At 40.5% G+C, this 14,347-nt stretch overlaps 1 protein-coding gene across 1 annotated transcript; it reads left to right on the forward strand.

The window, feature by feature from the left end:
- Nucleotides 1-5,575: 5,575 nt before the first annotated feature.
- On the forward strand, nucleotides 5,576-13,740 carry gucy1a1 (guanylate cyclase 1 soluble subunit alpha 1). The gene is made up of 8 exons (XM_027020451.2): nucleotides 5,576-6,119; nucleotides 6,308-6,366; nucleotides 6,862-6,950; nucleotides 7,032-7,747; nucleotides 9,903-10,388; nucleotides 11,510-11,653; nucleotides 12,525-12,679; nucleotides 12,876-13,740. Exons 1-8 carry the CDS (start codon nucleotides 5,877-5,879, stop codon nucleotides 13,042-13,044), a joined length of 2,061 nt encoding a protein of 686 aa, XP_026876252.2. The 5' UTR covers nucleotides 5,576-5,876; the 3' UTR covers nucleotides 13,045-13,740.
- Nucleotides 13,741-14,347: the final 607 nt, after the last annotated feature.

Here is a 14,347-nt window from a genome sequence, read left to right on the forward strand (position 1 = left end):
CGTCTCATCGGTCCATAAAACCTTTTAAAAAATCTGTCTTCAGATATTTCTTGGCCCAGTCTTGACATTTCACCTTATGTGTCTTGTTCAGTGGTGGTCGGGTTTCAGCCGTCCTTACCTTGGACATGTTTCTGAGTACTCAACACCTTGTACTTCTGGGCACTCCAGGTAAGTTGCAGTTCTGCAATATGACAGCACAGGAGGATAATGGGTTCCTGGTCGCTTAATATTTGATTCTTCTCAAATCTTTTGCAGTTAATTTGCGTCTTTTTTTCTCAACACATTTCTTGTGACCCTGTTGTCTGTTTGCAACAAAAACAGTTTGTCTATTTGATGGTTCTGTGATCATGCCCCAATATATTAGGAATTTTAAGAGTGCTGCATTCCTCCAAAAGACTTTTTACAATTTTTGACTTTTCAGAGTCAGTTATATCTTTTTTGGCCCATTTTGACTCCCTCATTACACAAATACGCATCACCTGATATGCTTAAATCCAATAAGCATTCAAGTTTATACAGCTTGGAGTTGGAAAATATGCATAAAAATGATGATTTGGTCAAAATACTCTCTTGCCTAATAATTGTGCGCTCAGTATAATAATATATATTTATGACAAAAATATATTAATACGAGAATGTATGCAGGATGTTATATTACAACATCATAAAAGCATGATCAAAGTCAGTTTTCTTTTTTCTAGTTTTCACACAATTATCTTTCTCCTGTTATTTCCCCAGTTCAGCATAAAGAATCATATATCTATATTTCTTCTGCCCAAGGCTTTTTCTAGCTGTTTAAAAATGTAACAATGAGTGTTAAAAATATAATATATAACATATTAATATACTAATGCAGGATCTACAGTCCACAGAAAAAGAGAGCAAGAGCAAAGAAAAAGCTCTTATATGTGTCCAGCGGTACCTACAAATACTCGCTAAAAGTCACCACTGTTTTTGCTATGTGTGTAAGCTATTGTTATATTTCAGTATAGTGCCTTTAAAGTATCACTACATTTATATTATAATGCTGTAAAACATTTACTGTCAACACTGCTTTTAAGTTCACTGTCCTTTGCAGCTCATCTCCAGGCAGTTCTCCCAGTAAAGACAAGACAAATGCATTGGACAGAGTCTCATGTTTCACCAAGTCCTGCAGTGTTACAGAGGTCAAGAACAAGAGCAGAGAACTTAATATCAGCACCAGAGAACTGCCCCGCTCGATGGTGGTATTTGTGTCCACAGGAGAGGGGAGGAATAAGCACACATGAACAAAACAACACTGAAAGTGAACAAGAATCCAAAAAAAAAAAAAAAACTGAATGCACAAGCATCTGACTTTAAAAAATATGCAATAAATGTATGGTGATGTTGCCCTGTGTCTTTGACTTTTTCACAGAATGGATGAGTTCATGAAGTGAACACGTGCCCCACCCAAACTTTCACTCATCCAACCCAGGCTGTTCCCTTTGTCCCGCTCACCAGAGATTCTACAAATGGCTTGTGCAGTGAATGTAATGAGGTGAACCTGCAATTACACCAATCTCTAACATATCTTGGGACTATGGATGTGAGAAGTGAGAGAGAGACAGACAGAGAGAGAGACTTTCAGGACCAAAGGGAAACCAGGTTCCTGGAATTAAAGTGCTGGAAGCAGGTCATGGCTGGTTCTGGGGTTCGTGCCCCCATCTGTGCTTGCGCTTCACTGACTCAGAAATTGACTCAGTGGCTGAGCTGCCAGCCCCATGGCTCCAGGGTTGGCACTGGGCTGCCAATCAGATACCAATTGGGTGCAGCTAGGAGCCGAGTTTTGCAATCACTGATACCACATGCAGAGTGCACACACAGTGATGTGGGCTGGAAGCGTGTGATGTTCTGTGTTATTCATGAGGAAAGAGATAAAGGTCATTTCGAGGAGGATGCATGTTCAGGACACATAAAAGGCAGTCAGAGGGCAAGAATGATGGAGGACTATGTTGCATATAAACATCAAGGATACTCTTCTGTGTGCTCATCAGTTACAGAATAATATGCCTTGAGAGTAACAGGGTTTAAGTGGTTAAATTAGCTAAAAGAGGCCGGCGGCCCAGGCCTTTTTTGTTTCCCATCAAGGTGAAAAAAAATAAAAATCCTGCAGTCCTTTCAAGTCGTGTGTGAATCCAGCTGAAGACTAAGCAAAGTTAACTGGTAATGAGGCAGTAACTGGTAATCTTGGATATGTCCGACATAACGTAGATATCAAATGAACTGGTGAAAACCAAATTAAACAAATGAATGTTGCCTTACAGTGGATGAGTGGATCAATATTCGCTGACCATGCAGGTAAACATTATAGAGCCTTCTGTATGAGTACCTGCATGTGGACACTGGAATCCCTTTGCATTCAGGTTAAATGGCTTTCCAGTGTGAGATAGCACCTCACTCATTTAGCTTTTGCTGTGGCCTATTAAGAGTAAATACTTGCAGCAGTATCTGTTCTGATTAACATTGCTGCAGAGGGGAGTCTACTTTATCTGGCCTGTTCACAATCACTGTCAAAGCCACTTGGCATGACTCTGAGGAGTCTTTACTATTTTACTACTTAACAGAGCTATGAATGTTTTAATAGACTTTGAGGCTTTAGAGAGAGTAGAGCATAAGACATAAACTTACATCTTATTTCATCTGGTGAATCCCATACCTAATACTTAGATCAATGGCCCAGCTGCAGCTTGTCATGAAGTGGAGCCAGCGTATCGATGCCTCCAAATACAGCTAAAACCAAATGGGTATCACAAATGGTATAGTTCAACGACACAGAATTTTGTACTTTTAATTAGAGATCTGAACTCTTACATTACAATATCGTGTAAGTCTTACTTTGTAACCCTAGGTAAAGCTCCACCATGTAACACCCTGTAACTCTGTAAATCTTTGACTGGTCCATTTTCATGCTTTGGGTTCATGGAATAACCAGATGCACTTATGTCAGGCAGATGCAGTATGCTATCAACAGTATCTATGTGTAATATGTTGATGTTTTTAGCTGTTGTCTAGCTGTTTTTAGCAGAGGTTGAAGATGCCCTGTGTCCTAAGGGAAGCACAGCTTCACAGCACTAGCTGTCAGAAAGAAGACTCTGACATGTCAGCTGCAGCAAATTACATTTTTAAAAGACATCTCACATTATAATGCAACTCTCTAAGCAGTTCCATAATCCATTCATCCATCCAGCAGATGTTTGCAATCAGGTAGCCAGGTCACATTCAGCAAAGAAATCAACAGAAACCTACACCCTGATGTCAGTATCATGGATTTCAAAGGCCTGAAAGTTTTAGTGAAACAGTATCTGTTGTCCAGCACCTGTGTCCCAGTGTGTAGCTTATATGTATGTGAGTGCTGGTGTGGGTCTGCTTGTGCAAGAGACAAATGGAGAGACACTGATGCTCGTTAGTGGGCAGAGAACAGCGTCAACTTCAGACTGCATGGGCAAGGAACAACAGAAGACATCAGAGACAAGAGGGCACAGAGTGCAAATGAGGAGTTGACACTGAGCCTGCTTTGAAAGAATCTAGGCTGTGTATGTGTGCTTGTGCTGGCATGTTGGTGTGTGTCTGTGTGACTGATTTTTCTGTTGGCAGCTAATGGTACTTCACCAGCTGAGATATGTGCTTCTTCCCACCCCCACCCCCCACCCCCCAGTATGGTTACTAGACTAGACACCCTATTTTAAAATGGTTCAGCTAATAAACCACATGGAAAACTGAACTGAAAATTACAAGTTTTAAACAGATAAGGACTGAGGGGAAACACATTTTGCAATTATATCTTAATGTCTAATATATCTTAATGACACACCAATTGACAACCATCTGTGATAAATCACCATATGCACAGAACACTTAGTTGAACCCTGTAGTTTTTGTTTTTTAACATTAATTTTATTCACATTTCGGCATTTACTGTGCAGTCCCTCTAATGGCTCTTATCTTAGACTGCAGAAGCGTCTCATTCAAATATGCAAATACAGCACCCAACCCTCTAATTACACCCTTTAGCTCACCAGAGCACCTTCAATGATCTGGAGGTACAGTGAACTGCATGCTATATATTATATAGAATAAGCTTGTTTCATCGTTTTTATGAGAATTTTGTTATTTCAATTCCATTTCCATTTGCATTTCCATGTCTATTCCATAGCTATATGTCAGTTTCTAACTGCATTCTCTACCGAGACAAAATTTTCATTTTTTTAAGTGGAGTAAAACTCAAGTAATCGAAGATAGCACAACAGCTTTTGAATCTCTTACGCTTGACTATGCTACCACTCTTATTATGCAGCCTGCGTAATACTGGCTTAAATTATAAGGGGTTGAACAAAGCCAAAATCAACCCCAGGATGTACATTTTGAGCGGTTACTCGTACGGTCTAGTATACCAGCAAGAAAATATGATAAGAAACATACAATTGACCACAATGTATAACTATTTAACAACCTTAATTGGACGAGAATCCACAGGGAAAAACACACGAAATAAATGCCTTTCTCATCTGATTAACGACCTTTAAAGACGTTTGATTAGTTTTTGACCTACTTAACTCTAATATCTTGTAGTATCTTCTGGAAACCCTACTCTTTTCAATGGAGTGAAAATAATGCGCTCCCGTTCTTGTAATTGCCACAAACCACTGCCGCGGAGAAATACTACAAATATCACTTTAAAATACTTTTTAAATTTTGATTTTAAAAAATCACATGATATGTATTCTTCGATTCTAGGTTAAAATCGACTTTAAAAAAAGGAACAGGGGTCAGTGGAACGAAGAAGGAATTCGCTCTCTCTCTCTCTCTCTCTCTCTCTCTCTCTCTCTCTCTCTCTCACACACACACACACACACACACACACACACACACACACACACAAGGACTAATTAATAAACTGTCTGACGCTTATGATCTCAGAGCACTAGCGGCGTCTTATTTCCCCTGTGATAGCTTTCCACATGTTATTTAGCTGACACTTATGCTAGGCGCTATACCAGCTGTTGTTATTAGGGCAACAGTGTCAAAGGAAAGGCTGCCTTTTTTTACCTACCCTATTATGTAACATCGTCCATTATTTTAAAGAAGATGCCGAATATTTACAGGTAACAAGGGGTTGTGTTAATGTTTTACACTGGTGAGCAGATATCTAGACGGTTAGAATGTTATAAAACTTCGCTCCTGAGTATATTGGCAAAATCTAACATTTAAATCTATCATGTTCGTGAAAGCCGTACATTACGCACTTAAAGCGCGATAGGTGGTGAAAGGGCTTTCCTTTGCGAATCATTTTGCTGGATAATCCCAGACTGCGCCTAAGAAGTCTGAGAAGGGCGCTTGTATAATATACATAATCGAAATATTCTCTTTAAATAGCACTGAAAACGATTTACATTGCATTTAATACATTGCATATGTGGCTATAGTCAAATCACTTCGTGCGTATAAATCTAGATCCATGTTTTCAACGGATCACTGCGTGCCCGCGAAACATTGCGTTACAGACTAATACATTTTTAACGAGCTCTGCCCATCCCGGCATCTATTGGCTAGTTGGAGGTTCTCTGCCCACCGTGATTGGTCATACTTAATGGCTTTTCCCCTTATCATTTGCCCCTGTAATTTACTTTGAATATTGTATGTATTAAGAATAGGCGATGATAAGTTTGAAGTAGCTACACCAAGGGAAAGACAGGTGTTTACTGGTCCTTCGTTTCATGGTCCGATCAACTGCCTTTCATTATTTCGCTGGAATGTCTTCATACCGCAAAGGTCTTAGGAATCATTGCAGTTGGACCAACACTTTTACAATGTAGACCTTTGTTTTCGCTACGCGGCAGGGAATAAACACACGAAGAATGTTTTGCGCGAAACTGAAGGATCTAAAAATTTCGGGAGAGTGTCCCTTTTCTATGGTCGTCAAAAATAAGGAACCGGGGGATTTTAAAGAAACCGACGACCACCGTGCAAGGGATGCATTACCAATTTCCGAAGAGGTCCATGGAAATATCGCCAGCGTTGTGCCTAAAAGAAAAACGAGCAAAGGCAAAGTTAATCTACATTCGTTAGGGGAAAGCATTCGAAAACTGGTTTGTCCAGAGGTAATGTAATTTCTCTTACACTATTCAGGAGTCCGATTTGTCTGATATTAGCGCCATTAGTCAAGATTTGTTAGGGCAACTCTGTACTCTTTATTTGCCTTTTAAGTAATAACCAAAGTGCTGTGACTCACTGCAATCACCTGCCATAAATGATATTATGCCAAAGTAATAAATGTTTACGTTTTTAGTTTGAGAATCTTCGAAATGCGATGATCAGAGTCATGAAACAGCAATCAGACCTCACCTGGTAAGATGTCTGAGAAATGGTTACATACATCAATTATAACACGCAAATATAACTGAAGTCCTAGGGGCATTCATCTTGTCCTTACAGTGATTTTGCAGGAACATTTACTTACGCCTAACAATTACGAACATAGACTATGGTACACTTTTTATTTTAACATTGTCTTTGACAAACATTAATCAGAGTGTTTATTCATGCTTGCATTACATTAATTTTTAGAGACCTTTTTAACCTATTTTAAACGTACACTTTTGCGGTATAAAGCTTTCGTGTTCTCGCTAAATACTACTTAAGTTTCTGTTAAGATTTACTTTAAATGTGATCGCCTGTGTATTTTTCTCTCACTAAATGCTCGGACTTTTTAAAGTTCATTTGCGCATATGTGTCCTTGTTATATCGCAGCACTGATCGTGTATTTTCTAACGTTTAGTGTGCGTTAGGGACACAGTTCCTTGCGTGTATTCCCTAACATTAGTCTAATCCGTATGTCCACAGCCCTGCGGAATGCAACGCAGATGTTTGTCAGCTATTGGAAAAACCTGAGCATTTAGTAGACGTCATGAAGAGTTACTCACTGCAAACAGGTATATAAGGCACGTATAGCTCTGACTTTATGTATGGCTATTAATGTTTAATTTTTAATGTGTACCTTGTACAACTTCCAGGCATTCACATGGACATGCTGAAGATCTCCTTGGGCTTGGAAGTATTCAGGGACTGTTACGAGGAGTACAGTCACATTCTGGGCGTGGTAGGTGGAGCCCTCCATGACTTCCTCAACAGCTTCAACGTTCTCTTAAAGCAGAGCACGCCTCCCAACCCTGAGGCTCGGCGCTACGTGGACCAGGCCTCCGTACTGTGCCTGGACAAAGACCCGGGACTCCTGACCGTCTACTACTTCAACCCCCATCCCACCACTGAGCTCTTCTTCCCTGGGATCATCCAGGCGGCAGCTGCAGTCCTCTACCGCACGCAGGTGGAGGTAGGGATGGATGTCAGTGGCAAGGACGCAGGCGCGCTGCAGGCCAGTCGACGGCCGCACCTCCTCTACTCGGTGGCGGTGCGTGACGCACGGAACCTGACGCCAAGTCCCATGAGGACGCCCTCGTCCGGGGCCATCTCCCTTGCACTGCTGTACACGACCTTCCCGTTCCACATCCTGCTGGACCAGGACATGGGGCTCCTGCAGATGGGTGACGGGCTGAGGAGACGGCTGGGCCGAGGCAGGGACAACCAGAGGAGACCCGTGTTCCAGGAGCACTTTGCTGTCGTCTCACCCGAAATAAATGCTGACTTCCAGGGCATCCTGACCATGCTCAACACCCAGTTTGTGCTCCGGGTGAAGCAGCAAGGGTCAGGCACAGCAACCCACTCAGGCAAGGTAATCATGAATGCTGCGCTTTCTAAGATGTGAGATAAGCTTCAAGCTGTGTGTTCAGGGCTTCTGTGTTAAAAGTGCATCGGCAGCTGTGTATAAAAAAACAGCTTTTTCAACAGGATTTTCCTTGCCCCTGCGTTGCTTAGCTAGTGCGCACAACCACGAGTAGAAGCAGCTCAGTGTTTCCATAGACTGCACTGCTGGTGTATTTTAAATGAGAGAATATAGATTATATTAGCACCAGGGAATTATTATTATTATTATTATTTTTAATTGCCCTCAGATCAAAGAGGCAGAAAAAAAAAAAATCAAAAGGTTCGGATTTAGACGTTCAAGGAGCTTCTGAGCGAATCACCAGGAGTCAGGGTTAATAAGTGCAGAGTAATTATGGAGTTTTGTCCAATGCCCTTTCCAGTGAGTGAGGAACAAGACTGAAATGTTCTCTTTTTTTAGTGGTTTTGAATAGGATTCAGTGCATACATAATCAAGCAGTATACGCTCTACATGGTCAAAAAAGGGTAACCTCCTCCCAGGGCAATTTTCCACCCTGTGGAGGTAAAGCCAGTCCTACACAGATGAGATGCACATGGAGAGCCAAACGAAGTCATATAGACGAATTCACATGTCCTAGCTTCAGATAATGAGGTTTACCCTACTTATAGCTACTGTCAAAGAATCATGTGGGATGCTTATAACATCATATCTGAATGAATGTAATTCTGAAAAGTATGGCCTTTATCCTTTTTTTAAAAAATGTATTTATTATGGTTTGATTAGACATAGCCTGGTTCTTGATTTTGCAGGCATGTTGCTTTGCTTTTCACTCAAGATGCTCTGTGAGCTGATAAATTACGATATTCTCATTCGACACATCTTTGGCCTGTCCTGACTTGGTTTTGTCTACCTGTTTAAGCATCCATGTTCTTTCTAAGAAGTGTCCAGGCATGTCCCATTTCTCTGATCGGAAAAAGCACAGTTCATAAGACCACACTAAATGCACACTTTATGCACTATGCCAAGCATGCATCCCATGGTATTGGATGTTTGGATCCCATAATTGTTTAAAAATTCCAGGGCAAAAGATTTTCTACATAGTTAACACTGACCATACAGATCATTTTAAAACACAGCAGTTTGATCTTGAAATTCTTTCTGTATCTTGTTTAACACTGCTTATGTCAGGGCTCACATTTAATAAAAACATGTTTTAACATAACTGACAACATCTAGCCTCACACCCTTGCACAATAGCTGTGTAACATTAATCTGACATATCTAGAGTTTGTACTTGGCACATTATATTTCATTCATACATGGTGTATTGAGTAGACTTTGCAATCAAGTTAAATTTAGAAAGTGACCTTGTATGAGACAATCTCATGGAAGTTGTTCTAAGGGGTGAAATTACCTGTCCCCACCCTAGTGAACTTAACAAGTGCTTGCATACTTTCACTAAATCCGGATGCAGTCACATAAGTGGGTGCTTAAGCAAATATTAACTTTGGGAAAGGTGGATTGTGAAAACTGCATTTAACTCTCATCCCCAATAGCTTTGTCCATAACAACATGTACTAATATTGTTCAGTTCTTGCCATCTGGTTATTCGTTCTTCTCCTTGGTTTACAGAAAGAAAGGAAAAAGAAAAGTAAGATAAAATCTCCCTAAAATACACTGTTGTCTTCTAAGCTTGAACCAGTATGCACTCAACAGGAGTGTGCATTAATCTTCTGCACACTAGCTAAATGTCACCTGAGTTTACACAATGGACCCCATATATAGTTGCAAATCCCTAAGAAGTGGATCCACAGGGCTCTCAGTGTTTTGGGCAAGACAAATAGGAGCCCAGGGACTAAATAAAAGCCCATTTAAGTACTTACAATGTGACTTTACATGCATCAATAATTCAAAGGTTGCGTTAAACTAAAATGCTATTCTTTTTAAAACAAAAGTTCCACAGGCTGTAATACTGAGTCATAATTAAAGTACAAGTCCCTGGCAAATGAAAAACAAGTGTTGTCCAGATTGTGTTGTGATCTCCAAGAGTCACTGCCAATCTGCTGTTCTAGTGCTGCCCATGCAAATAACCAGTTAAGAAGTCTAAAGTTTCATGTGGCATCCACATTTGTGTATGCTAGAAGGTCAACTTTTCTCACTGCAGCCCATGGACCTGAAGGGCCAGATGGTCTTCATGTCCGAGATGAATGCAGTCCTCTTCCTCGGCTCGCCATGCGTGGACCGTCTGGAGGAGCTGACAGGTCGTGGTCTCTACCTGTCCGACATCCCTATCCACAATGCTCTGCGCGACGTGGTGCTGGTGGGTGAACAGGCCCGGGCCCAGGACGGCCTGAAGAGGCGGCTGGGCAAAGCCAAGGCCGCCCTGGAGCAGGCCCACCAGGCGCTGGAGGAGGAGAAGCGACGTACCGTTGAGCTGCTCTACACCATCTTCCCAGGCAATGTGGCGCAGCGTCTGTGGCAGGGCCTGCCTGTGCAGGCCAAGAAGTTCGACCGGGTGACAGTGCTGTTCTCGGACATCGTGGGATTCACAGCCATCTGCTCGCGCTGCACGCCCATGCAGGTGGTGAGCATGCTCAGTGAGCTGTACACTCGCTTCGACCACCACTGCGGCGAGCTGGACATCTACAAGGTGAGTTATGGCAGGTGGAAGGAGGTCGTCATGGCAACTCAAAGCCTTTGTTGGAATGAGCCTGTTTAATTTTGCATAAAGCTTTTTATACATTCTTTTGTGGACCATAAATAGAGTTGCACCATTGTGGTTATGGACATAAGGCATGTTAACAGGATGAGTAATACTTTGAAGCAAGTTTTTTGAAGTTTACTGAGTGGCTAAAATGTTGTACTCTACATTTTTTTTTTTTTTCAGATTACAAAGAACTAGCAGCATTTGAAGGAATGAGTCAGGAGGCAAAAACATTTTCGTCTTTAAAAAAGCACTGATTTCTGTTTGATAGAATTTCATTCATAGCTGTGAAGTAATTTATCCCGATATCCTGCTACACATAGGTAGTGTTGTCATACTGTTGGTAGGTTGCAGTAATCAAATTACAGTATATTAATGTTATGCTCCATTGATGTCCACTGAATTCTACAGTATGTGTCTTCTTGGGGAAGGGGCTGCATGTGTTCTTAGGATTTATGATTTTAGTCTACTGCAGAAAATCTGCACACCAAGTCTGAGACTGATGGGCTAATTTAGTTTGTCTCAGTTTGAACGCTTTAGGTAAGAATGACACCCCCCAACCCCCACTCTCAGTGCGCCATGAGGTTGGTTAATGTAATCAGTACTTTTTTTTCTTCCCGTGCGAAAGTAAAACATTTTGTCTGCGCTTGCGAGATGGATCTCTTGCAAAGGACAGCGGAGGAAGAGTTTAGCTTGGGACGCTGCTTTGCTTACATTCCTGGCGGCGGCTCGGCCCCAAAAATAGATCCCCCTCTTCTCTTCACTCTGTATCTGGCTCCTGTCTGTCAGCATGCTGAGCCAGCCATGGAGAGAGAGCTGCGACTTGAACTCTAAAGATAAGGAAAGGGGCTAATTAATCCCTTTAGACTTAACCAATAAGAAAGTCTGGGTTTAGTCTGCTCATTAATTATGCCAAACAAGTTCCATCTTAAGGAAATAACAATGACCTAAATGCACAGTCAACTGTTCTAATTTTCTTGTGTCTGTGGCCTTTGTCAAAATAAATGTACTTTTTTTTTGGGTGAGGTCACCCAATTACTTTGCTTTTTGTACATTTTTCATTCTAGGTGGAGACTATTGGAGATGCATACTGTGTTGCTGGGGGTTTGCATAAGGAGAGCCCAAACCACGCTGCACAAATCGCTCTCATGGCCATAAAGATGATGGAACTGTCTGATGAGGTCACAACCCCAATGGGGGAGGTCATTAGGGTTAGTGTGTTATCAGAGCACTGTGTAGAAACAATACAACAACTAACGGCGAAGGTTTATATATATATATATATATATATATATATATATATATATATATATATATATATATATATATATATATATATATATATATATATAAATATAATGTTTCTTTCATACTCTGTCCTAATCCTACAATTTATCATCTTTAAAATGCATCCTGTAGTATTTAGTTCCAATATTGGACATTTAATACCTTTTACACCTCTCATAAGTTCATGCTCTTTAAGTTAAATTTGTTTGTAAAATACAAAAGATAAGAATAAGACATTTCAAGTCCCATGTAAAATGCATCTTGTCCTTGCAGTTGTCAACTTATAAATATACTGTTCAGATTTTTTATAGTAGTGCAAAAGAACAGTTTTACATACTTATTTATTCTGGCATCTTCGTTTTGGCGATAAAAAACGTTTGTGAGGAGACCAGCGTGCAGAAGCTGCTATCTGTTCTCGCAGTCGTAGGAAGGAAAGAGTATGACTTACGAGTTTGGTCCTACCACATGACATTCTCATGATTCATTTTTTAAACACTTTTATATAAGTAAATGTCCAAAAGGCTTTTCTGATATGGAATCTATCAGCGAAGTTGAGATAATAAATTATTCTGGACACAGAATTTTAAACTCTGTTTGATTAACGAGGCTAAGTGATCGACACGCTTAACGTTATACGGAAGTCACGTGCGTTAAGCGTCTTGGTGCTTGCACTTTTTACACGTTTAACGTTATCATTCACACCTGGTCTGTTTGACAGTTTATGCTCAACAAACTGTGGAGCCTGGAGTAAACGATATTGTTATTTCAAGGTCATCCGTGAATCTGTCTTCGCAGATGCGAATTGGTATTCATTCCGGTTCGGTTCTGGCGGGCGTGGTTGGCGTAAAGATGCCCCGGTACTGCCTTTTCGGCAATAATGTCACTTTAGCCAACAAGTTTGAGTCCTGCAGTCTACCGGGAAAGATCAACATCAGTCCCACCACCTACAGGTAGAGTGGCCTGCACAGGACAAGTTAACGTGCTGTTTCTACATGTGGTTCATATCTGTTTATCTGATATATCCATGGAGTGACATGCAGAAAGATGTAGCAGGCTTTGTAAGCCCTTAACGTAAATACACAGCACGTGCAAAGCACTACATTTCCTTTCGTTAAGCATTGCCTGACGTGTCGTCTCTTGTTCCAGACTGCTAAAAGATCGCCCCGAGTTTGCATTCACCCCGCGGTCCAGAGAAGATCTACCGCCCAATTTCCCTTCCGACATCCCTGGCATTTGTTACTTCATCGAGGCGTCCGATCGAAGGACCAACGATGCTGGCGGAGGCTCTGCGACAGAAGGCGCGGTGCACACATAAATCACTGACGAACACTTAGCGCCCAATTTCAGAGCTTGGTGTGAGGTGCCATATATATCTTTTGAGCTTGGCCAAAGGTAGCAAGTTATTCAGCAATAGAAAGTTGCCCAAAAGATTGTTTAAAGGGTTCAATTGAGCACTGTTTGTTTTGCTTCATAGAAACTGACTTGGGTCACATTTGTGTACAGGTGTAGGCAGAGTTTGAATCACTGACTGTGTCATTACATATGGCCTTTTTCAGATGGATTTGACCACAAATCATCCAAACACTACTTGGAAAATGCCTAAATTAAGTTCAAACACTGAAATAACCTCTGTTATTGCTTGTATGGGTATATCGTAGATATGGACATACACAATGAATTGACCTGTTTCTAATTTATTCTTGCAGAGCAGAGGCCATAAGAGTTCATTGTTTATAATTTTACTCTGTGAGAGAGACAAGAATGGGGTGATTTTTAAAGCATCACTCAATGATGATCATTTGATACAGCAGATTGGACCCTCATCTCTGGACCACATTTAATGTAGTATTGCTCACAGTTGACACAAATTCACAGACTCACAGTAGGCCTAACTATTGCACCATAGCTTGACCACAATGAATGTTTAACCATCTTAAAAATTAACACTTATAATGTTTCATTGTGACATTTTGTATTGTAATAGAGCTATAATAAACATGACTACTCAAGATGTGGCTGTCTCTGTGCATTACCTTTGATAAGATATGATCATATATTGGTTAAAATGCACAGTTTCTTATGAACTGCTGTTGATTTCCAAAACAGTATGGTTATAGTTAACACAGCTGGACTAATAGCACGTTTGCTTTAGTTATTTGTTTTGTGGACATCATTTCATATTATCATTTAATTAAATTACAAGTGACAATGATAAGCCTATTATATGTAAACCATTAATAATGTAATCAGTAATGACTATATATTATATTAAGCACTATAGTAGTAATAGTTTTGTATTTATTTTATAGTATATTTTTCATTAGCCTACGTAGGTTGACTGTTGTTATGTACCTAACTTATAAATATGGCTTTTCTAAGTACTACGCTTAAACTGCTCATAGAAATATAATATGCAAGATCATACACAAGCTTCAGGCAATGAAAAAATATATTTATGAAAATTATTTTCTTTCTCGTTATGTGGGTAATAACATTGCTGACTGTTACAAACATTAACTGTAGCTGCGGTATCTTATTCTGTGAAGTGTTATCCAGGACAAAAGATAAGATCCTTGTCTATTTTATACAATCGACGAATTTTGACAGCATTAGTAGGA

Source organism: Electrophorus electricus, chromosome 9 (genome assembly GCF_013358815.1).
Source record: "Electrophorus electricus isolate fEleEle1 chromosome 9, fEleEle1.pri, whole genome shotgun sequence".
NCBI lineage: Eukaryota > Metazoa > Chordata > Actinopteri > Gymnotiformes > Gymnotidae > Electrophorus > Electrophorus electricus.

Coding starts and splice junctions, on each gene's coding strand:
- gucy1a1 (XM_027020451.2), top strand. CDS start 5,877: ATGTTTTGCGCGAAACTGAAGGATCTAAAAATTTCGGGAGAGTGTCCC. Junction 10,389..11,509: donor GCGAGCTGGACATCTACAAG/GTGAGTTATGGC, acceptor TTTTCATTCTAG/GTGGAGACTATTGGAGATGC. Junction 12,680..12,875: donor ATCAGTCCCACCACCTACAG/GTAGAGTGGCCT, acceptor CTCTTGTTCCAG/ACTGCTAAAAGATCGCCCCG.